The 26,946-nt window shown below is 32.8% G+C and overlaps 3 protein-coding genes across 3 annotated transcripts; 2 read left to right on the top strand and 1 right to left on the bottom strand.

The window, feature by feature from the left end:
- Positions 1-1,135: 1,135 nt before the first annotated feature.
- On the top strand, positions 1,136-2,518 carry LOC149096126 (calcium homeostasis modulator protein 6-like). The gene has a single exon (XM_089281666.1). It carries the CDS (start codon positions 1,196-1,198, stop codon positions 2,255-2,257), a length of 1,062 nt encoding a protein of 353 aa, XP_089137792.1. The 5' UTR covers positions 1,136-1,195; the 3' UTR covers positions 2,258-2,518.
- A 1,600-nt stretch (positions 2,519-4,118) lies between these two features.
- On the bottom strand, positions 4,119-6,986 carry LOC149096125 (uncharacterized). The gene is made up of 3 exons (XM_089281422.1): positions 6,735-6,986; positions 5,906-5,936; positions 4,119-5,339 (listed from the first exon to the last, which is right to left on the bottom strand). Exons 1-3 carry the CDS (start codon positions 6,984-6,986, stop codon positions 4,600-4,602), a joined length of 1,023 nt encoding a protein of 340 aa, XP_089137548.1. The 3' UTR covers positions 4,119-4,599.
- A 2,284-nt stretch (positions 6,987-9,270) lies between these two features.
- Positions 9,271-10,635, top strand: LOC149096124 (melanocortin receptor 5-like). Its single transcript, XM_089281421.1, has 2 exons — positions 9,271-9,282; positions 9,799-10,635. Exons 1-2 carry the CDS (start codon positions 9,271-9,273, stop codon positions 10,633-10,635), a joined length of 849 nt encoding a protein of 282 aa, XP_089137547.1.
- Positions 10,636-26,946: the final 16,311 nt, after the last annotated feature.

Below are 26,946 nucleotides of genomic sequence, written 5' to 3'. Positions count from 1 at the left end.
CTCGGCATTGATTCCTGACGAAATGTCAAAAGTTAGTGGGTTTGAATAATACGCGTGAGTTCGTTTGAGGCTTCGTCACTTTATTATATCGAAACTTATGCTCGATACTTCATCTACCAGCACGCGGTACGAAACCAAAAATACTCTCAACCGAGAACACGATTTTCTGGTTCTTACTATTCACAATTTCCTCCATGGCTTCAAGACCGTACCGATAAAATATTCGCTATGAAGTAATTCAGCAGAGAAGGGATCGAATGTGGCGAGTCGTATCGACCCTTTAACCCTGGCGTGATTCGACTTCCGGTGAGACGGATCGACTTAGCACAAAAGTGACGAGTCGAGTGGACCATTGCGAATCGTGTCGACTCGTCGACATTTAATACCACTTGTTCCACTCTCTTCTTAAGAGCGACAAAGCTTCATGTTGTTACTGTCTATGCCACTCGACTTCCGGTAGTTTACCCCCTTTCAAGCTTAAAGAACGGTGAAGGTTAATTGATAACGCACGAATCGACTTCCTGTGAGTCAATTCTTCAACTACATTAAATAAAATCCCCCAAAATTGGGTGAATTGGGCATGGATGTCCATTTAGAAACTGAAAGCAGCCCTTGTTTTTCGAGGTTGTTTAAACGGTTAATCAGCATATAAGTCCTAACTGATTATCTAATATTTCTCACCCCATCTCGATTTACAAATCGTATTTTCCATTGCGGTTAATTTATACTGAGATGCGTCGAGGAGTAAAGCATGTAAAATTTTCATAAGGAATTTGATGATGCATAATGATTCACTGAACGTTTCATAGTTTGGCTTGCAGTGCATAGTAGGTCTTTACGATTCGCCTCCGATATCTGGTATAAATTAATTATTCCACTTCAAACTCAGATAGGTTTTTTTTTTTTTTTTTTTTTTTTTTCTTTTTATTTGCTTTGTTATACATAATCAAAATATTGTTGTTTTCCTCGGAGCTTCCTTTTTTGATGTTTATTTCCGGTCCGTTTTACTCCGTAAAAAAGCCCCTACTATCGCGACCCAAAATATACTTCCGTTGCGATATGCATCCTCCCTCCTCCTTTATATATATATATATATATATATATATATATATATATATATATATATATATATATATATATATAAGCTCCCGTCGTTCGTATTTTTATCATAAGTTTGGTGATCAGCCGTGGGAACATGACCACCTTACTTGCAAGCGCAGCTGTGTTATTCAGAAACACCAAGCGATCCTTGTTGTATGGATCCATGGCAGTTTTGACAATAGGCTTAGAAGAGCTGATCGAAAGCGTTGTGTTCAACTGCCCGTGTGAAGGACACCTCCCTTATGGATTGGCATTTCTCTGGGCTCCGGCTTTGCTGTTGTTTCTCGCCGGGATCCTGGTGGACAGAGACTTGTGGAAACTGGGAAGAATCAAGAAGAAAAACATGACACAATCACCAGGCCGTCGGTATCTGAAAGCATTCTTAGCTACACCGTATATTTTCGTAAACGCAGGTATTGCCCCGTTGGCTTGGCTAGTGATATCATTTCTACAACAGCAGTATTACACGTGCGCTTATTTCGGTCCTCCTCTCGACAGCGAGGACACAGTGGGTAATACAACTGATAAATGCCATGTTACACTGGGCTTCCGCTCAAGGGAGCTCGAAGAAAGTTACAAATCGCGTAGTCAAATAACAGGCTGGTCTCTGATGCTGATGGCAATGTGCATTCTCTTCACCTCTGTCTGCATTCGTCGATGCCTTCGAAAAAGAAAGGAACTTAAAATGCCGAGTTTGGAATACTACCGATATATAGAGGCCGAGGCGGCATTAAAAGAGTTTCACACTATGGCGAAAGAGTGTGCAAAGCAAAACGCCAAAGAGAACGTAGAGAAGTCATTTCAGAACGCTAGGATCAAAAGGTTTGATGCTCGCATTCAAACGGTGGCAAATGATGTCGTCAAAAAATACGGGAAGTACTTTGTCATACCATCACCTGAGAGTCCTGCAGTCAGAGCAACAGAGGCTATCCGACCGGACAGCCTATCACTTCAACTTCCACACTGCGGGTTTGAAGTAACCGATGGTCCACCAATTGCAAAGCTAAAGAGCTATGGAGTTGTAAGTCCCAGTCGATCGGTACAAGATGTTCATTTTGGGGAGACAAATCCAGCTCCATCTAATTGCAGTTACGGGAGGCAAGCAGTTTCGAAAGTTACACTTCATCGACAAAACGCCGTGATTGAAACTATCTGAAAGTTGAAATCACTTGAGGCGTAGCTTAGGAAATAACAGAATGCACTATAGTTTCTTCTAATCCTATATTATATAAGTGACTCCACAGAGCAAACGATGGAAGATATTTCTCTTCAATATTTTACCATGATTGCACAAAGCAATAGTTGCATTGCATTTTTGTTTCCCATAAATACTCACCAAATGCTGAAATTTTACACTTCATTGATCAGGCTTGTGTAAATAAATTAGGGATATAAATAAACGATTACAGATGACGAAGTGTTGCGTGACGTTTAGTGATTAGTACTGAATAGAGACTACACCTCACTAGAGAATTTTTTTTACCAATATTAGCTCATTTTCGTTTTTCGTTTTCCTTTCCTACATGAATTAATAAAAAACTAAGATGGCGCCAAAATTAGGTGCAATTAATACACTCTTGCAGAGAAATACCAAGGAAAACCAAGATTCAAAATTCAAAGCAAAGAATATCTTCTCGAGCTCCTCGAACTATTTTTTTTCTCTTTCCATCACTATCCATGTCAGAGCTAGCCACTTGGAACCTTGGGTTTGGAAGATGAAATCTCGAGAGAGAATAAACACGTCCTAAATCGAAGAATATTAAGACAAGCGTCTGCAAGTGTAAGAACTGACTTGACATGTTAGCGAGTTTGGTTTTACTTCTGCAAAATTCTCTGATACAAAAATTAGCACTCAATAAGGAGGGGGTGAATAAGGGTATGCAAATCCGCCGATCCATGCCTTTTTTTCGCCAAATCCGTTGATGATGTGAAGTTTATATGAAATAATTCATATATGAACTGCGGTTGTAGATGACAGTGAAGAATGATCATCGCAGTTAATTTTCCAATTTAAGCAATGGAAAGAAGAAGCCTGAAAAGAATCAGGGCTTCAACGGGATTCAAACCCGTGACCTCCGCGATACCGGTGCGATGCTCTACCAACTGAGCTATGAAGCCACACATTGGAAGCGAGGTCAATTAATTGAGTTCATATCTTCCCGTGAGGAGTGAAATGATGTGAAGTTTATATGAAATAATTCATATCTGAACTGCGGTTGTAGATGACAGTGAAGAATGATCATCGCAGTTAATTTTCCAATTTAAGCAATTAAATTAAATTGGAAAATTAACTGCGATGATCATTCTTCACTGAAATCCGTTGATCTCCAATATTTTTGTTCTAATTCCAAAATCACAACCACATCCGGAAACAGAAGTGTAAAAGTTCAAAGGTAAACTGGTAAATGTGAATGACATTGTTAATTTCGCTCGAATAATAAAGAAGACAACGTGCATGCTTGATGACTATAACACAATTCAATTCCAATAACAGTCTCGCACCTGAGTTTAAATCAGCTTCGTTCGGAAAAAGAAATAATTTGGATGAACACATTACCATACCGACAAAGGCTGAAGAAAGATCGATCTATGATCTAAATTTCGTTCAGGACCCAAGATCCGAATTGAGCATCAAGACAGGCAAAATCCGGAATCCGCGCCGAAATGCACAGCTGATCCAAGATCCACTGTGTATTCAAAAGCCGCGAATCCGCGCAAAAATCCAAAATCTGTGCGCTTTTTAAGGTCAAATCCGTCGATCCGAAACCTATTCACCCCTCTCAGTGAGGGAGTGAGCCCTCAAAATAAGAGAGAGCTTAGTACTAATTATCATATGTTCTTCGATGAAGTGCATTTGAATGTAGTTCTGTTCCTCTTTAATTTGAACTTAGTTACCGCTGATAGGGAAATGACGGCCTTGTTGGTATTTACAGTAAAATCCCCCTGACAAGAACCTGTACTTTTCAACGTTTAAGTTGACCAATAATTTTCTGTAATTCGTTGACTTTCGCGCAGTACATCGGGTCACGCACAAGTAGAACAGAGATCTACATAGAAACAGTGACTGTGAAACAGGATAAGAATTTGTAATTATTTAGTTAATTATTATATTAATTTAATTGTGAGATCCTGAGTAAATTTACCAGTACTATTTGAACTATTTATTACGTTTGTTTGAAAAAGAAAAGTCAACACCTTAATATCAACCATTGTTAGTTCGATGTATGCTACTCATTTTGAATAAAATTGCTGTTTTGCAATACAATAATCATGTAGAAATAAGTATATCTCAGTTCTGTTTATTTTATTTTTATTGTCTTTTTAATTGTCCTTCGCGACAAAACAACAAAACCAATACGTAAGTAATCCCAACAATATTCACTTTTCAGTAACTCGCTTTCTAACTTTTTTCAAAATTATTTTTGGTCGTCGCGGTGTATATGTAACATTTTCTATTTGATTTAGATTGCAGGTGAATATGTCTGTAGTATGTATAGTTTAAGAGCCGTTTGCACCTGCAGCATAGCTGTTAGGGTTTCGAATGAAAATGTTGCCATGTGGATTACCCACGTTTTTCATATGATTTCCCTCGTTTTCTCCACAAGGATCATGCGTAGGCCAGTTATTTCCCTTGTAACCGTCATAATAATAGTACATGCTCTCCGTCGTCTTAAACATCGGTCCATACTTCTTCGGAGCAAAGCTGGAAGGAGCCTGTTTATTCCTGCATGTATCAGTAACCCTTCTGACGATTTGACAGTTTACGTCTCCGCTCTTCCACTCCACTAAACTTCCGTTTCCTGGATCACACCTCAGCCAGTTGTTTATGTTGCTTTTGATAAGGACCTGACTGCCAAGGTGTTTCCACAGCGAGAAGTTTATGGCGTTGTAGTCTGTTTCGTTTAATGGGGGAGTTGTCGAGATTGGAACATCCACTTTAGGATTTACTGGCCAGTTTGGTCTCGGTGTGACTGCGTTTGAGCCATCTCTAAAGTGGACGTAATTTGTGAAAGTATAGCCCCACACTAGAGTCCAGCCTCGTCCATCAGTTTCCATGTCACAGTATGCCTTGAACGCGTTGGTCTGGGAACCACCATCAGGGTCAATCCAGTAAACACCCGAGGGAGTACGGGGTGCTTGGTTGAGGAGGGTCTGACACGAAGGAACTGCCGACAATTGGGAGGCACCTGCAAAAAGAGCAGTTTTACTCGTTGTTAATCGTTTTATTTGCTTCCAACGAGTTAAGGTCAAAAATATTTATTTACAGCAGAGTGTATATTATTTTATAATTTTTCAAATTCCTTTAAGGGAAATTCAGAAACTGGACAGGAAAAAAGATAGCTGCTAATTGATTGAAATTAAGAGAAAACTCAATACCATTTTCATGATTTGACAGTCAGAGCTGCAATGTTAAAGGGGCAATATCATGAACATCACTTCGAAAGTCCAAACTTAAAAGAGAAAAAAAGAAAGGTCGGGAAGGTACGATAAAAGTTCAATAATGGGTAACCGATACACAAGATTTCGATGTTAAAGTCTGGTAGACGTTATGGTTAGTAGCCAGCCACATTTTTATCTCCCCTCAACAATAAATTCACTAAATATATCCATCTCGGTCATTAAACGATGGTACTCAGTCATAATCTAGCCACTACTTTGGCTAAAACAGTTGAAAAATTATCGCGATGGTGTTCTTTAGATAAAAAAATCAGTATTAAAATATGGCTGAAGGTGGTAAAAGAAGTGTGTTGTCAAGGTCATATAGATATTTGTGAAATGAAGATAAGTCATTTATTACGCTTACCTGGTGATGGAGATACCTTTGTATTGCCAACCTACCATGAGTAGAAAATGAATTGCGAATAAATAGACATATAATTTAATTGATCAGAGCTTTTAAATATCCTTTTTAGTGTTATTATCATTGGAAACAAAATGGAAATTCAACTTAAAGAGTGTGATTATCTTGCACTAACTGAATAGCATGTTAGACAGACCTTGTTCTGCAATAAGAATATATTCTGGAATATTGCAGAAAGCTGTTATCTCAGTACGCAACTAAAATGGTAATTCCGCTTGCGGAATGATCTAAGCTGTAGTTTATTGAGTGTTTTCTTCTTGTTGTTGTCTGCTACTAAAAATTAAAAACAAACCAGCTTAGCTTCGCAGTGGGTTTTCATAGTGTGATGGAGGAAGGGTCGTGTTTAGCAGAATAGAACTTTGAAGTCTGTTAGTTAGTCATTGCAAACGTCAATCCGAAGGTTGTTGAATAACGGGAAATGTCTAACAATAAAATGACATTATAATTTTAGTTTTTCATCATAATGCTTGTTGTTGTTGTTGTTGTTGTTGTTGTTTGTTTGTTTTTTTAATTTTGGAATGTAATATATCATCACCTCGGCATAAATTGAGGAGCCGAAGGCAAAAAGTTTCTACCGCCATTTTTACGCCAGTTTAATACGTTATGGCCCTATTCTCCCAGAGGAGAGCTAGGAATTACTACTAGTAGTTATTACGTCAGAGAGTAGATCTACTCCTCGACATCGCACAAATAAAAGAATTGATATGCCTTAATTAAAGTCACAAAATTTAGAAGACTGTGCTTTAGTTTGGTTTTCAATAACACATTAATGGCAAACCTTTTCCAAATAAAAGGAACCTCGTTGCTGTGAAAGCCTCTTTGCGTACTGAGGTGTTTGTTCTTGTCTGAAAAGGGAACAAGCCCTCTGACTTTGTACAAAATTTGCACTGCTACAGCCAGCTTGCCTCGCACACATTATGGAACAGAACATAAGCGAATCTGCTGCTCCTTCCCATATAGGATATCCATCAGGTTGGAAGACGTTTTCTTCAATTTTAAAGAAAACGTGATGCTCTTCTGCCATTTTCTTTACAATGCCTATTTTCATAAATCAATTAAGTGTCAGCATTTCAATGGCAACCAAGTATTTTGTGACGAAGACAATATAAATTTCATTTCGATGTTTATTTTGCCTTTCTTTGATTTACTATCTCTTTACATTTGTTGAATTATATTGCTTCCTATAATGACAAGTTACTCCCGACTTTTAACATTACATTGTGTAATAATTATCCTAGCAACCGAGAACAACAACAACAAGAAATTAATCCGTGAAACCACACACGCTGGTTCGTTGCCATGCCATTTTCTTTCGTTGCTATGGTATGGCCACGAGACCCATGCTCACTTGAACCTTAGAGACGGCTCGCTGGAGAATATTCAATGATTTGGTGGTTAAATTAGAATGAGTTTGGGATGGTTTAAACAAACATGTTTTCGACAGGTTGTCAAATAAACTATCCTAGATAATAAAATTTATAGTTGTAGTTCAATAGCGACAGCTGTTCAAAAATGTTCAAATGTTGTGGTCTATAGTGGTCAATGCGCTTAGCTACACCTAGCTAGTTCACAGGCATGCCAGTTGAAATGAAGGAAACAAATATATCAACTAAAGGTAATAGGCTTAAAATTCCCAACCGGTGAGAGGCAGACCAGCTGTAGCGAGCGCGCGTTAATCAAGATGGCTGATTTTCAATGGCTTTCAAGTCTGGGGAAACAAAATGATTTCCCACCGAATCATCAATGAGCAAAAAGTATTTTATTTGGGAGGTGAGGGTAAAGTAGTACTGGATCTACTAGATTGACCTAGACCTCCCTTGACAGGAGCTCACGTACACAGCAAAATTATTTCCTAAAGTTGGATTGGGGAGCCGTCCTTTTTACACCAGAGTTCCACCCCTCCACCAGGCATTGAACAAACCACTTTCTTGTGACAAAATCACGTAGGGACCAAACCACCCCCCAAATGTTTCATCAGTTCTTGGGTATTTCACATTATTTCGCATTACTTAAAAAGTATGGACTCTTTCTACACCAAGCTTAGCAGATGACCAGGAGACCTATTGCCAATCATATTTACGTGAAAAATGTCAGTAAATTTTAAAGTTGTGACGTCACAGTGATGACGTCATGTTGTTTGCCACTGTTGAAGTTTTTAATATGCATAATTTTTACAATGTGTTCGAAAGAGCATCAGGGGGAGTTGAAACCTGAAAAAACTCTGCAAAATATGGGGTCCCCCTCTTGAGCAAAATCCCCGAATTGGAGCCGTAATTTTGTTCCAGCAAATGCAGCTATGTTGCACATGTGATGTGCCAGATGACTAAAACAAAAATAAAGAAGAAAATCGGAATTAAAAATTATACCTCTAGTGTTATTGCGTTAAAATTAGTTTTGTTCCGTCATAACCTGTAACGTCACCCGTTTTTTTTACTGTTAATACTATCCTAACAAAGCCGAAAATCAAATTTCTAAAACCATACGATTTTTGACAACATCAAGCTTTCCATCTTTCTAGATTATTAGCCTTCCTAGAATAAAACTGGAAAAAATAAACCAGAGAGACTAACTTAAGAAGGACAGTATGGTTAAGCAAATTCTGGGGGGACAACAAAAAAATATTTAACTTACCATATCTCGAAAAATAATCATCACAGCAAAAAACGGTTTCCGGCATTTTACTCCTTAAGTCAAGGCCTTTCCAATGACATAATCTTTTTTTATCAGATTTTACAAAAAATTATAGCAGGTTTTGGTGAAGTCATCAATTATCACGTCATAAATTGACATTTTGTCACAACTTCCAGATTAAAATAAACTAGGGAACAAAGAAAGCTCATCTGCCAAACTTGGTTCAGAAATATATAAACCAAGCAAATATAGCCTTCATGAAACATTAGGGGGATGGTTTGGCCCCTACGTTTAATTACAAAGTTCCATTTGGAAAACAAAAAAAAAAATCAAACTAACTTGTATATGATTTCCTCAAGATATTTCGGCAAAAAATTGTTCGCTAAGTAGATGGGGATTAAGGAAGCTATTACTTAAGTTAAATTAAAGTTAATAAAGAAAGTTGAAAACATTTGCATGTGCTGCTTAAATTGAAGTTTTTTAAGTGTTTTCCATGTGGGCTTATATCTTAGAAGCATATTATAGGCCCAGACTATTTTTTTTTTTTTTTTGTAGATTGACGCTCAAATATAATGTTCAAGAAACCAGCGCCCAAGTGAACAAAACTCTCTAAATCCGTGCAAACCATCATGATCCACTATAAAACTTTATTACATTTTGTTTTATTATTTCAAAAAATGCAAGAAAAGGCAAATAACTCCTTATTTACTTAAATAAAAGCTGTCGTCAAAATTTACATGACAAAGTGTATAGGAAAGCATTCTGACTGAAGTTCTACCTTTATTAGGATATTCCGAAACGAGCTATGACTATTAGAATACGTCTTTAGTTATTGCAAAACAGAAAGAAAAACACCACTTCGTAAAAGTCAATTCAATAACATATAAAAGAAAGCGTTGAAAAGGAAACATTTGAAGTCCTAAGCCAGGTGTTTCATGGAATCTTTAACAATCTTTTGTCAGTTCTTCCGGCCTGTATTTGCTCTTGACCATTAACTTAATGTTGCTCACCCTAAAAACGGTGAATAAAGATATTCGTACAGGAAATGTCTAAAATGCTCTTTCATAAGGCACATCCATTTAAAGCTTTTTTCCAACACAACACACTTACATGCAAGAGCCAGTGAACAAGAATGACGAACTTCACTGCAAACAAAGACTTCAGGACAACCGAGCTAAACGAAACAAGAATATTGTGGTTAACAGCAGACATGCATCACTATCATTGCATCACTGGGCAATGCTTTGATCCTCGTTGCTCTTCACAAAGAGACTTCTCTTCATCCACCAACAAAACTTTTGTTTCGATGTCTGGCGATCACTGATCTTTGTGTTGGAGTTATTACGCAACCACTCTACGCCGTTTTACTTTTATCCTTTGTAACAGGTGATATGAAAGTTATGCACTACATGGATATACTATGCAGCGTTTCAGCCTTCGTTTTGTCTCAAGTATCGATCTTCACATCCAGCGCAATAAGCGTGGACAGACTCCTAGCCCTGTTATCTGGACTGAGAGACAGACATGTTGTAACATTCCCACGCGTTCGTGCAGTTATCATTTGCTTTTGGCTGATTGGTATATCATGTGCGTTAATATCCCTATGGAGTATTAGTATGGCCTTAACTGTAGCCTTGGCTCTCACATTATTTTCACTAACAATCTCTGGCTTCTCCTACACCCAGATTTATTTTAAGCTTCGTCAGCATCAAATTCAAGTGCCCGTTGTCTCACAGGGACAACCTAACGGAAGACAAGTGCCTCTGAAAATAGCACGATACAAGAAGTCAGTTTCCAGCGTCTTGTGGGTGCAGTTTGCATTAGTTACTTGCTATATTCCGTTTATCGCTTTGCGGGTTGTTCTCTTAACACTTCGTGACCAACTATCTGCAAGTTCATATAATATTGCTTTCTACATGACATTAACTCTTATTTACCTAAATTCGTCTTTAAACCCAATGCTTTACTGCTGGCGGATCAGAACAGTGAGACAGGCAGCCAAGGACACGATCAAGCAATTGAACTGCTGTAATTCAATATAGTTCATACCAGGAAGTTGATTGATTTTTCTCAACTCTGACCGCGATGAATACAAACAGAGATTTCCTGTCCTTCAGTGTTTCTTTAGGACAACGTGTTAAAATACACAAATTAAGTGTTCTTGTTCAAAAGTAACTAGTTCGAAACAGCGTTGATCATTTGGCGCTTGCAACATTTTTGGAAAAGTTGAAGATTGCATCTTTTGCTGTATTTCCCGTATACAATAAGTCAAACTTTGACAAGAGACAAAACAATCTATATCATGTTTATAGGCACCTCCTGGTAAAGTGCTTTTCTGGATTTTAGCATCGATCTTTTTAGTTTTCATTTTAAATTAAGGGCATAGACTTGAAAGGATAAATATTTCATTTTGAATTGTAATAACAAGATTAGTTGGTTCAGGTTACTGTGTCGTGTATTCCAAGCTTTGAGTTAGACTTTAAAAAAATAGGTCCGAAACGCATACGCGTTTTTAATGCGTTTTCAGTTTTTTTTTTTTTTATTATTATTGACAGAAGAAGACTTTGTTTACCGAGGGATGTCAAATTAACTTGTACATGAAGTGTCAAGATGGTTTCCTGGAATTACTAAGCCTGTAAGTCCTGGATTACACTGAAGTTCTGATATTAAGTTTTTACCATGACTGTAAAGGAAATATAGACACGTTGAACAACATCAATTTGCATGGAGAATTTACTAAGTTCTTTCATTAAAATGAAACTGTAAGCGTAATAAAAAGAAACCAATAATGCTAATACACTGTACATTTTTTATACTTCTTAGAATAGCTTGTTGTAAGGTTACATGTTGATCAATTGGTAGTGGTTTGTAGAATATCTGCTGGACAGAAGAGTGTTCCTGATGACGGAATCAGAGTCTCCAGGTGGTTGTCAGAATACAGAAGTTGCACAAAGAGTTCTGTGAATTAGCTCAACTCCTCACATAAAACATATCGATGAGATGTTGATACAAAGGAAAATACTTCAATGATAAAAAATAAATAACAATGGAGAACAGAGTGTTCCATTTCCCATTGCTCAGTGTGCCTGACTTTGGTTTACCAGGTTCTTGTGCTCACATCTGACATGGCATGGTGCAGATGTCTTGCGTTGTTCTTAGTATCAAAATTGCTCAGTGCCAACTTTAACTCAAAGTGTAAGAGCATGTTTCCAAAGCAACTGTCCACAACTTGTTTGTACATTAGGTCAAAATGTTGGTATTTCATCTGCTTTTGCATCTGTAGGCACATGTTAGCACTATTTATTTTGAATTTGCATTTTACATTATGTGTGAAACTCATTGCTGCTTTGTTTAACTGGGTCTGTTAACTCAACATAATTCACAACTTCACATAATTATTGAACTGCAGAAAATATGGTCCAAACAACACGTGAAAGAGTACAAATATACAGCAAAATTGTATAATTAGTCATTTTTATAGCAGAAATCCTACTTTTCAAGTCTGCGAAAGTCATGCAAAACTGTCACACTCTCCCTCTTTTGCTGATAAATAATTATCGACTACAACATTTGGATAATAAATCACTTGTTCGACGATTTCATGTGCTGTATCGAAGTATAATTTCACCCATTGTTTGTGCATTGACCTGCTCATCAAAATACAGCACATTGACTCATAACAATATAGAGCAATACTTTGTACATCAAAACATCTATTAAGATATATGTGCTGTATTGCATTGCATGGTATGCCATAATAGCCATTCACTCTATGAGATGCACCTGCAGGGAAACATGATGGTAGTTGCATTAATCATCTCTGGTTGATATTTTTTTATGAATACTACACCATGATTCCCTGCAGGCACCTCTCATAGAGGGAATAGAGCATTGCAAGTTATTGTATTGTATTGTACATGTATACATTCTATTAAAAATTGAAAACAAACATGGAATGCAGTGTATGACATTTGCAGACTGCAAACTACATTTAGGCCTAAATAGTGGCCTGGTTGGCCTAAAAATCACTCTGGTCAACCTAAATATCACTCAGGCTAGCCTGAATAGTGCTCAGGTCAGCCTGTTTACGGTTAGCAGCCTGTTTACGGTTTACGGTAATGGAAATGAGGATGCGATAATGAATAAAAAGTGTGCAGTCTGGAAATGTCATAGACCCCCTGGATGTAAGTCAGTTAGCTACGTGTATCAGTCTACAGAAAATAGTCTATTGTTCATACAGAAAATCTTGAAGAGCTATAGAGGTCACTTCCAATAATCATATTCACAGTGAAATAAGTGTGCAAATTAATATATTCTATTTGATGAGACAATTCAACACATTGCTTACCAGCATTTTCATCAAAGAGTATTTCATTTCTTTGACTTGTAGTCTACAGACACAGTGGTCGTTGGACCAATCATATCAAATATTGTAAGGTCTGGACTTTCCTCCACAGCATTCAGTTTGCCATGCAAACAGTGTGATATGTAGTAGTAGAACCTCATTATGTATAAACCAAAACATCATTTGATTCCAGTTTGTAATAGTGTACATAAGCTTAATTTGTTGCGATGTTGGAAAGTAAAACACAGTTAAATAAAAGTCGCAAGCATCAAATTCCAGCATCCCCGGTGAACATGTGATGAGGTAGCCAATCATACTCGCAGATTGATCTTTCCATTTAACACGATAACAAACAGTTCCAGCGAGTTCAGCAGTTCGACTGAAATCACATCTCAATGCGACTATATATAGCCATGGCTAAAGAAAATTTCAATGGCTTGCGTGACTAAAGTAAATCCTGTCGCCCAGGAAACTCGGTTAGCAACACCTAAATGAAAAAACAAGGGGTAACATGAAGTAAGGCATTTATCGGTACGTAAGCTTAAATTCTCGAGAGCTGTGCAGCACTTTAGAAGAAAGGAAGAAAACGACAGAGTGACTGAGAAGTGGAAAATAACTTAGACTTACCTTGAAAATTGGAAACCAACTCGCGACGGAAAGCTGTCCAAATTATTCGAAACAGGAAACACGACAACGACAACACAACATCCAATGATAGGCCCAGCAAGTTGTAGCAATGTGGCCGCCTTTACTTGAACGTTCAAACGACACTGCTTCCCATGCACACGAACGACGTGAACCAGCATTAGGGCGCCATTGCGCCCATGTACTTGGTGTTCGGCCTTCCCGATTTAATACGACAACAATACGAAATAACACTCGTGATGATTCATTTCTTCGGGAATCCCATGGGACCTCCGAAGTTTTACACTCGGGATGGTTTAACACGGAACCGTTTTCAACATAGTTGTTTAATGCGTATGCGCATTAAACACAAAAACTTTGTAAAAGTCAACAACAACAACAACTGTACATGTAACAACTGAAATAGACTGCGAAGTTATTTACTGCATAGATACACTGTGTAACGCTTCAAGCTTCGTTTTCTATCAAGTTTCAGACTTCACACCCAGCGCAATAAGCGTGGACAGACTCCTAGCCCTTTTATCTGGACTGAGATACAGACAAGTTGTAACATTACAACGAGTCCATGCAGCTATCACTCGTTTTTAGTTGATTTGTACATCATCATGTGCATCCATGTGTCTTTAGAGTCTTAGTATGGCCTTAGTGCAGTCGTTGCCCTCATACTATTTTCTTTAACGACCTCTGTGTTCTGTTATGCAAAGATTTATCGAAAGCTTCGACGTCATCAACTTCAAGTGCACGCAGTCCCACAAGGACAACCTAACGGAAGAGAAATGCCTCTGAATATAGCACGATACAAGAAGTCAGTTTCTAGCGTATTGTGGGTGCAGTTGACATTAGTCACTTGTTATATTCCATTTAGTACGACTAGTATCGATTGTATACACACTGCCCGGTCTGCTCATGGCCAGAGAAGCGATACTACTCACGATAACTTCGACAGTGCTGATCGTAACAGCATTACGTAGGACGCCTGTCACAAATGATCTCGGTTTAAATGACCTTGCTCTCTCTGAGATCTCGTCGCTCGAGGGGTCATGCTCGGTGTTCGGACGTCATGGGCTCGATTCATGTAGGGGACTCAGATTTTTTCTTTGCCCCACGCTCGTGTCATTGATTGATAAATTCACGTTTCACATTTCATTACTAAGCTTGAAATTTATCATCTTTAATCACTTATCAGTTTCCAAACCAGTTTTATGACGTTCAGTGATCGCTTCCTTTTTTCCCCTACATTTTTGAAAAGGAAAAACCTATGAACACGTGTGAAAATAATGATGATAATGATGATAATGATGATAATGATGATAATGACAATAATGATGATAATGATGATAATAATGAAAATGATGATAATACTGATGATAATGATGATAATGATGATAATGATAATAATGTAAATAATAATAATAATAATAATGATAATAATGATGATAATGATAATAATAGCGATAATGATAATAATAATTATAATGATAATAATGATGATATTGATGATAATGGTGATAATGATAATAATGAAAATAATGATAATAATGATGATAATGATGACAATGATGATAATGATGATTATGATTATGATTATGATGATTCTGATGATTACGATGATTATGATGATTATGATGATTATGATGATTATGATGATTACCATGATTATGATGATTACGATGATTATGATGATTATGATGATTACGATGATTATGATGATTACGAAGATTATGATGATTACGATGATTATGTGGATTACCATGATTATGATGATTATGGTGATTATGATGATTATGATGATTATGATGATTACGATGATTACGATGATTATGATGATTACGATGATTACGATGCTTATGATGATTACGATGATTACGATGATTAGGATGATTCCGATGATTACGATGCTTATGATGATTACGATGATTACGATGATTACGATGATTATGATGATTATGATGATTATGATGATTATGATGATTATGATGATTATGATGATTACGATGATTATGATGATTATGATGATTATGATGATTACGATGATTACGATGATTATGATGATTAAGATGATTCCGATGATTACGATGATTACGATGATTACGATGATTAAGATGATTATGATGATTACGATGATTACGATGATTACGATGATTACGATGATTACGATGATTACGATGATTATGATGATTACGATGATTACGATGATTATGTGGATTACCATGATTATGATGATTATGGTGATTATGATGATTACGATGATTACGATGATTACGGTGATTACGGTGATTACGATGATTACGATGATTACGATGATTACGATGATTACGATGATTACGATGATTGCGATGATTACGATGATTGCGATGATTACGATGATTACGATGCTTACGATGATTACGATGATTACGATGATTACGATGATTACGATGATTACGATGGTTACGATGATTATGATGATTATGATGATTATGATGATTACGATGATTACGATGATTACGATGATTACGATGATTATGATGATTACGATGATTACGATGATTACGATGATTACGATGATTATGATGATTATGATGATTATGATGATTAGGATGATTATGATGATTACGATGATTATGATGATTATGCTGATTACGATGATTATGATGATTATGATGATTATGATGATTATGATGATTATGATGATTACGATGATTATGATGATTACGATGATTACGATGATTATGATCATTATGATGATTACGATGATTATGACGATTATGATGATTACGATGATTACGATGATTACGATGATTATGATGATTACGATGATTACGATGATTACGATGATTACGATGATTATGATGATTATGATGATTCCGATGATTACGATGATTACGATGATTACGATGATTAAGATGATTATGATGATTACGATGATTACGATGATTACGATGATTACGATGATTACGATGATTACGATGATTATGATGATTACGATGATTACGATGATTATGTGGATTACCATGATTATGATGATTATGGTGATTATGATGATTACGATGATTACGATGATTACGGTGATTACGGTGATTACGATGATTACGATGATTACGATGATTACGATGATTACGATGATTACGATGATTGCGATGATTACGATGATTGCGATGATTACGATGATTACGATGCTTACGATGATTACGATGATTACGATGATTACGATGATTACGATGATTACGATGGTTACGATGATTATGATGATTATGATGATTACGATGATTACGATGATTACGATGATTACGATGATTATGATGATTACGATGATTACGATGATTACGATGATTACGATGATTATGATGATTATGATGATTATGATGATTAGGATGATTATGATGATTACGATGATTATGATGATTATGCTGATTACGATGATTATGATGATTATGATGATTATGATGATTATGATGATTATGATGATTACGATGATTATGATGATTACGATGATTACGATGATTATGATCATTATGATGATTACGATGATTATGACGATTATGATGATTACGATGATTACGATGATTACGATGATTATGATGATTATGATGATTATGATGATTATGATGATTACGATGAGTAAGATGATTATGATGATTATGATGATTATGATGATTATGATGATTATGATGATTACGATGATTCGGATGATTAGGATGATTATGATGATTATGATGATTATGATGATTATGATGATTACGATGATTACGATGATTACGATGATTATGATGATTAGGATGATTATGATGATTATGATGATTACGATGATTATGATGATTATGATGATTATGATGATTATGATGATTACGATGATTACGATGATTACGATGATTATGATGATTAGGATGATTATGATGATTATGATGATTACGATGATTATGATGATTATGATGATTATGATGATTACGATGATTATGATGATTATGATGATTATGATGATTACGATGATTACGATGATTACGATGATTATGATGATTATGATGATTATGATGATTACGATGATTATGATGATTACGATGATTATGATGATTATGATGATTATGATGATTATGATGATTACGATGATTATGACGATTATGATGATTACGATGATTACGATGATTATGATGATTATGATGATTATGATGATTACGATGATTACGATGATTACGATGATTAGGATGATTACGATGATTATGATGATTATGATGATTATGATGATTACGATGATTATGATGATTATGATGATTACGATGATTATGATGATTATGATGATTATGATGATTATGATGATTATGATGATTATGATGATTATGATTATTAGGATGATTATGATGATTACGATGATTATGATTATTAGGATGATTATGATGATTATGATGATTATGATGATTACGATGATTATGATGATTATGATGGTTATGATGATTATGATGATTACGATGATTATTAATATTAGGATGATTATGATGATTATGGTGATTATGATGATTATGATGATTATGATGATTATGATGATTATGATGATTATGATGATTATGATGATTATGATGATTATGATTATTAGGATGATTATGATGATTACGATGATTATGATTATTAGGATGATTATGATGATTATGATGATTATGATGATTACGATGATTATGATGATTATGATGGTTATGATGATTATGATGATTACGATGATTATTAATATTAGGATGATTATGATGATTATGGTGATTATGATGATTATGGTGATTATGATGATTATGATGATTATGATGATTATGATGATTATGATTATTAGGATGATTATGATGATTACGATGATTATGATTATTAGGATGATTATGATGATTATGATGATTATGATGATTACGATGATTATGATGATTATGATGATTATGATGATTATGATGATTATGGTGATTATGATGATTACGATGATTGTGATGATTATGATGATTATGATGATTACGATGATTATGATGATTATGATGATTATGATGATTATGATGATTACGATGATTATGATGATTATGATGGTTATGATGATTATGATGATTATGATGGTTATGATGATTATGATGATTACGATGATTATGATTATTAGGATGATTATGATGATTATGGTGATTATGATGATTATGATGATTATGGTGATTATGATGATTACGATGATTGTGATGATTATGATGATTATGATGATTATGATGATTACGATGATTATGATGATTATGATTATTAGGATGATTATGATGATTATGATGATTATGATGATTACGATGATTATGATGATTATGATGGTTATGATGATTATGATGATTATGATGGTTATGATGATTATGATGATTATGATGATTATGATGATTACGATGATTATGATGATTATGATGGTTATGATGATTATGATGATTATGATGGTTATGATGATTATGATGATTATGATGATTACGATGATTATGATTATTAGGATGATTATGATGATTATGGTGATTATGATGATTACGATGATTGTGATGATTGTGATGATTATGATGATTATGATGATTACGATGATTATGATTATTAGGATGATTATGATGATTATGATGATTACGATGATTGTGATGATTGTGATGATTATGATGATTACGATGATTACGATGATTATGATGATTATGATGATTATGATGATTATGATGATTACGATGATTATGATGATTATGATGATTACGATGATTATGATGATTATGATGATTATGATGATTACGATGATTACGATGATTATGATGATTATGATGATTACGATGATTATGATGATTATGATGATTATGATGATTATGATTATTAGGATGATTATGATGATTATGATGATTATGATGATTACGATGATTATGATGATTATGATGGTTATGATGATTATGATGATTATGATGGTTATGATGATTAGGATGATTAGGATGATTATTAATATTAGGATGATTATGATGATTATGGTGATTATGATGATTACGATGATTGTGATGATTATGATGATTATGATGATTACGATGATTATGATGATTATGATGATTATGATGATTATGATGATTACGATGATTATGATGATTATGATGATTATGATGATTATGATGATTATGATGATTACGATGATTATGATGATTATGATGATTATGATGATTACGATGATTATGATTATTAGGATGATTATGATGATTATGATGATTACGATGATTGTGATGATTATGATGATTACGATGATTACGATGATTATGATGATTATGATGATTATGATGATTATGATGATTACGATGATTATGATGATTATGATGATTACGATGCTTATGATGATTATGATGATTATGATGATTATGATTATTACGATGATTATGATGATTATGATGGTTATGATGATTATGATGATTATGATGATTATGATGGTTATGATGATTATGATGATTACGATGATTATGATGATTATGATGATTATGATGATTATGATGATTATGATTATTAGGATGATTATGATGATTATGATGATTATGATGATTACGATGATTATGATTATTAGGATGATTATGATGATTACGATGATTATGATTATTAGGATGATTATGATGATTATGATGATTACGATGATTACGATGATTGTGATGGTTATGATGATTATGATGATTATGATGGTTATGATGATTATGATGATTACAATGATTATTAATATTAGGATGATTATGATGATTACGATGATTATGATGATTATGATGACTATGATGATTATGATGATTATGATTATTAGGATGATTATGATGATTATGATGATTATGATGATTACGATGATTATGATTATTAGGATGATTATGATGATTACGATGATTATGATTATTAGGATGATTATGATGATTATGGTGATTATGATGATTACGATGATTGTGATGATTATGATGATTATGATGATTACGATGCTTATGATGATTATGATGATTATGATGATTATGATTATTAGGATGATTATGATGATTATGATGATTATGATGATTACGATGATTATGATTATTAGGATGATTATGATGATTACGATGATTATGACGATTATGATGATTACGATGATTACGATGATTATGATGATTATGATGATTATGATGATTATGATGATTACGATGATTACGATGATTACGATGATTATGATTATTAGGATGATTATGATGATTATGATGATTATGATGATTACGATGATTATGATTATTAGGATGATTATGATGATTATGATGATTATGATGGTTATGATGATTATGATGATTATGATGATTACGATGATTATGATTATTAGGATGATTATGATGATTATGATGATTACGATGATTATGATTATTAGGATGATTATGATGATTATGATGATTATGATGATTACGATGATTATGATTATTAGGATGATTATGATGATTATGATGATTATGATGGTTATGATGATTATGATGATTATGATGATTACGATGATTATGATTATTAGGATGATTATGATGATTATGATGATTACGATGATTGTGATGATTATGATGATTACGATGATTACGATGATTATGATGATTATGATGATTATGATGATTACGATGATTATGATGATTATGATGATTACGATGATTATGATGATTACGATGATTATGATTATTAGGATGATTATGATGATTATGATGATTATGATGGTTATGATGATTATGATGATTATGATGATTACGATGATTATGATTATTAGGATGATTAGGATGATTATGATGATTACGATGATTGTGATGATTATGATGATTACGATGATTACGATGATTATGATGATTATGATGATTATGATGATTACGATGATTATGATGATTATGATGATTACGATGATTATGATGATTATGATGATTAGGATGATTATGATGATTAGGATGATTATGATGATTACGATGATTATGATGATTATGATGGTTATGATGATTATGATGGTTATGATGATTATGATGATTAGGATGATTATTAATATTAGGATGATTATGATGATTATGGTGATTATGATGATTACGATGATTGTGATGATTATGATGATTATGATGATTACGATGATTATGATGATTATGATGATTATGATGATTACGATGATTATGATGATTATGATGATTATGATGATTATGATGATTATGATGATTACGATAATTATGATTATTAGGATGATTATGATGATTATGATGATTACGATGATTGTGATGATTATGATGATTATGATGATTATGATGATTATGATGATTATGATGATTACGATGATTATTAATATTAGGATGATTATGATGATTATGGTGATTATGATGATTACGATGATTGTGATGATTGTGATGATTATGATGATTATGATGATTACGATGATTATGATTATTAGGATGATTATGATGATTATGATGATTATGATGATTACAATGATTATGATGATTATGATGGTTATGATGATTATGATGATTATGATGATTACGATGATTATGATTATTAGGATGATTATGATGATTACGATGATTGTGATGATTGTGATGATTATGATGATTACGATGATTATGATTATTAGGATGATTACGATGATTATGATGATTATGATGATTATGATGATTATGATGATTACGATGATTATGATGATTATGATGATTACGATGATTATGATGATTATGATGATTATGATGATTATGATGATTACGATGATTATGATGATTATGATGATTACGATGATTATGATGATTATGATGATTATGATGATTATGATTATTAGGATGATTATGATGATTAGGATGATTACGATGATTGTGATGATTGTGATGATTATGATGATTATGATGATTACGATGATTACGATGATTATGATGCTTATGATGATTATGATGATTATGATGATTATGATGATTATGATGATTACGATGATTATGATGATTATGATGATTATGATGATTATGATGATTATGATTATTATGATGATTATGATGATTATGATTATTAGGATGATTATGATGATTACGATCATTATGATGATTATGATGATTATGATGATTATGATGATTACGATGATTATGATTATTAGGATGATTATGATGATTATGATGATTATGATGATTACAATGATTATGATGATTATGATGGTTATGATGATTATGATGATTACGATGATTATGATGATTATGATGATTATGATGATTATGATGATTATGATGATTATGATGATTATGATGATTATGATTACGATGATTATGATGATTATGATGGTTATGATGATTATGATGATTATGATGATTACGATGATTATGATTATTAGGATGATTATGATGATTATGATGATTACGATGATTATGATGATTATGAAGATTATGATGATTATGATGATTATGATGATTACGATGATTATGATGATTACGATGATTATGATTATTAGGATGATTATGATGATTATGGTGATTATGATGATTACGATGATTGTGATGATTATGATGATTATGATGATTACGATGATTATGATGATTATGATGATTATGATGATTATGATGATTATGATGATTATGATGATTATGATGATTATGATTACGATGATTATGATGATTATGATGGTTATGATGATTATGATGATTATGATGATTACGATGATTATGATTATTAGGATGATTATGATGATTATGATGATTACGATGATTGTGATGATTATGATGATTATGATGATTACGATGATTATGATGATTATGATGATTACGATGATTATGATGATTATGAAGATTATGATGATTATGATGATTATGATGATTACGATGATTATGATGATTATGATGATTATGATGATTATGATGATTATGATGATTATGATGATTATGATGATTATGATGATTATGATTATTAGGATGATTATGATGATTATTATGATTATGATGGTTATGATGATTATGATGATTATGATGATTATGATGGTTATGATGATTACGATGATTATGATGATTACGATGATTATGATTATTAGGATGATTATGATGATTATGGTGATTATGATGATTACGATGATTATGATGATTACGATGATTATGATGATTATGATGGTTATGATGATTATGATGATTATGATGATTATGATGGTTATGATGATTACGATGATTATGATGATTACGATGATTATGATTATTAGGTTGATTATGATGATTATGGTGATTATGATGATTACGATGATTGTGATGATTATGATGATTATGATGATTACGATGATTATGATGATTATGATGATTATGATGATTATGATGATTATGATGATTATGATGATTACGATGATTATGATGATTACGATGATTATGATTATTAGGTTGATTATGATGATTATGGTGATTATGATGATTACGATGATTGTGATGATTATGATGATTATGATGATTACGATGATTATGATGATTATGATGATTATGATGATTACGATGATTATGATGATTATGATGATTACGATGATTATGATGATTATGATGATTATGATGATTATGATGATTACGATGATTATGATGATTATGATGATTATGATGATTATGATCATTACGATGATTATGATGATTATGATGATTACGATGATTATGATGATTATGATGATTACGATGATTATGATGATTATGATGATTAGGATGATTATGATGATTAGGATGATTATGATGATTACGATGATTATGATGATTATGATGGTTATGATGATTATGATGATTATGATGGTTATGATGATTATGATGATTAGGATGATTATTAATATTAGGATGATTATGATGATTATGGTGATTATGATGATTACGATGATTGTGATGATTATGATGATTATGGTGATTATGATGATTACGATGATTGTGATGATTATGATGATTATGATGATTACGATGATTATGATGATTATGATGATTATGATGATTACGATGATTATGATGATTATGATGATTACGATGATTATGATGATTATGATGATTACGATGATTATGATTATTAGGATGATTTTGATGATTATGATGATTATGATGATTACGATGATTATGATGATTATGATGATTACGATGATTATGATGATTATGATGATTATGATGATTATGATTATTAGGATGATTATGATGATTATGATGATTATGATGATTACGATGATTACGATGATTATGATGATTATGATGATTATGATGATTACGATGATTACGATCATTATGATGATTATGATGATTATGATGATTATGATGATTATGATGATTACGATGATTATGATTATTAGGATGATTATGATGATTATGATGATTATGATGATTATGATGATTACGATGATTATGATGATTATGATGATTATGATGATTATGATGATTACGATGATTATGATGATTATGATGATTATGATGATTATGATGATTATGATGATTAGGATGATTATGATGATTAGGATGATTATGATGATTACGATGATTATGATGATTATGATGGTTATGATGATTATGATGATTATGATGGTTATGATGATTATGATGATTAGGATGATTATTAATATTAGGATGATTATGATGATTATGGTGATTATGATGATTACGATGATTGTGATGATTATGATGATTATGGTGATTATGATGATTACGATGATTGTGATGATTATGATGATTATGATGATTACGATGATTATGATGATTATGATGATTATGATGATTACGATGATTATGATGATTATGATGATTACGATGATTATGATGATTATGATGATTACGATGATTATGATTATTAGGATGATTTTGATGATTATGATGATTACGATGATTGTGATGATTATGATGATTACGATGATTACGATGATTATGATGATTATGATGATTATGATAATTATGATGATTACGATGATTATGATGATTATGATGATTACGATGCTTATGATGATTATGATGATTATGATGATTATGATTATTAGGATGATTATGATGATTATGATGATTATGATGATTACGATGATTATGATGATTATGATGGTTATGATGATTATGATGATTATGATGGTTATGATGATTATGGTGATTATGATGATTACGATGATTGTGATGATTATGATGATTATGATGATTACGATGATTATGATGATTATGATGATTATGATGATTACGATGTTTATGATGATTACGATGTTTATGATTATTAGGATGATTATGATGATTATGATGATTACGATGATTGTGATGATTATGATGATTACGATGATTACGATGATTATGGTGATTATGATGATTATGATGATTACGATGATTATGATGATTATGATGATTACGATGATTATGATGATTATGATGATTATGATGATTATGATGATTATGATTATTAGGATGATTACGATGATTATGATGATTATGATGATTATGATGATTATGATGATTATGATGATTATGATGATTATGATCATTAGGATGATTATGATGCTTATGATGATTACGATGATTACGATGATTACGATGATTATGATGATTACGATGATTATGATGATTATGATGATTATGATGATTACGATGATTATGATGATTATGATGATTACGATGATTATGATGATTACGATGATTATGATGATTATGATGATTATGATGATTATGATGATTATGATTATTAGGATGATTATGATGATTATGATGATTATGATGATTAGGATGATTACGATGATTACGATGATTACGATGATTACGATGATTACGATGATTACGATGATTACGATGGTTACGATGATTACGATGGTTACGATGATCACGATGGTTACGATGATTACGATGGTTACGATGATTACGATGGTTACGATGATTACGATGGTTACGATGATTACGATGGTTACGATGATTACCATGATTACCATGATAACGATGATTACGATGATTACGATGATTACGATGATTACGATGATTACGATGATTACGATGATTACGATGATTACGATGATTACGCTGATTACGATGATTACGATGGTTACGATGATTACGATGGTTACGATGATTATGATGATTATGATGATTACGATGATTACGATGATTATGATGATTATGATGGTTACGATGATTACGATGATTATGATGATTATGATGGTTATGATGATTATGATGATTACGATGATTATGATGATTATGATGATTATGATGATTACGATGATTATGATTATTAGGATGATTATGATGATTATGGTGATTATGATGATTACGATGATTGTGATGATTATGATGATTATGATGATTACGATGATTACGATGATTATGATGATTATGATGATTATGATGATTATGATGATTACGATGATTATGATGATTATGATGATTATGATGATTATGATGATTATGATTATTAGGATGATTATGATGATTAGGATGATTATGATGATTACGATGATTAT

The sequence above is a fragment of the Orbicella faveolata genome, unplaced genomic scaffold (genome assembly GCF_042242905.1).
Source record: "Orbicella faveolata isolate gen_17 unplaced genomic scaffold, um_ofav_v1 contig_48, whole genome shotgun sequence".
Classification (NCBI taxonomy): Eukaryota; Metazoa; Cnidaria; class Anthozoa; order Scleractinia; family Merulinidae; genus Orbicella; species Orbicella faveolata.
Note: the sequence above shows the minus strand (reverse complement) of the source record. Positions and strands in the feature narration are given on the sequence as shown.

Bases quoted from the DNA above. Each gene is read 5' to 3' on its own strand.
- LOC149096125 (XM_089281422.1), bottom strand. From the start codon at position 6,986: ATGGCAGAAGAGCATCACGTTTTCTTTAAAATTGAAGAAAACGTCTTC. The intron at 5,937-6,734 runs CATTAATGTGTT...TACTCATGGTAG, and splicing joins TTTATTTGGAAAAGGTTTGC to GTTGGCAATACAAAGGTATC. The intron at 5,340-5,905 runs GTAAGCGTAATA...TGACCTTAACTC, and splicing joins AAAGGTATCTCCATCACCAG to GTTGGAAGCAAATAAAACGA.
- LOC149096126 (XM_089281666.1), top strand. From the start codon at position 1,196: ATGACCACCTTACTTGCAAGCGCAGCTGTGTTATTCAGAAACACCAAG.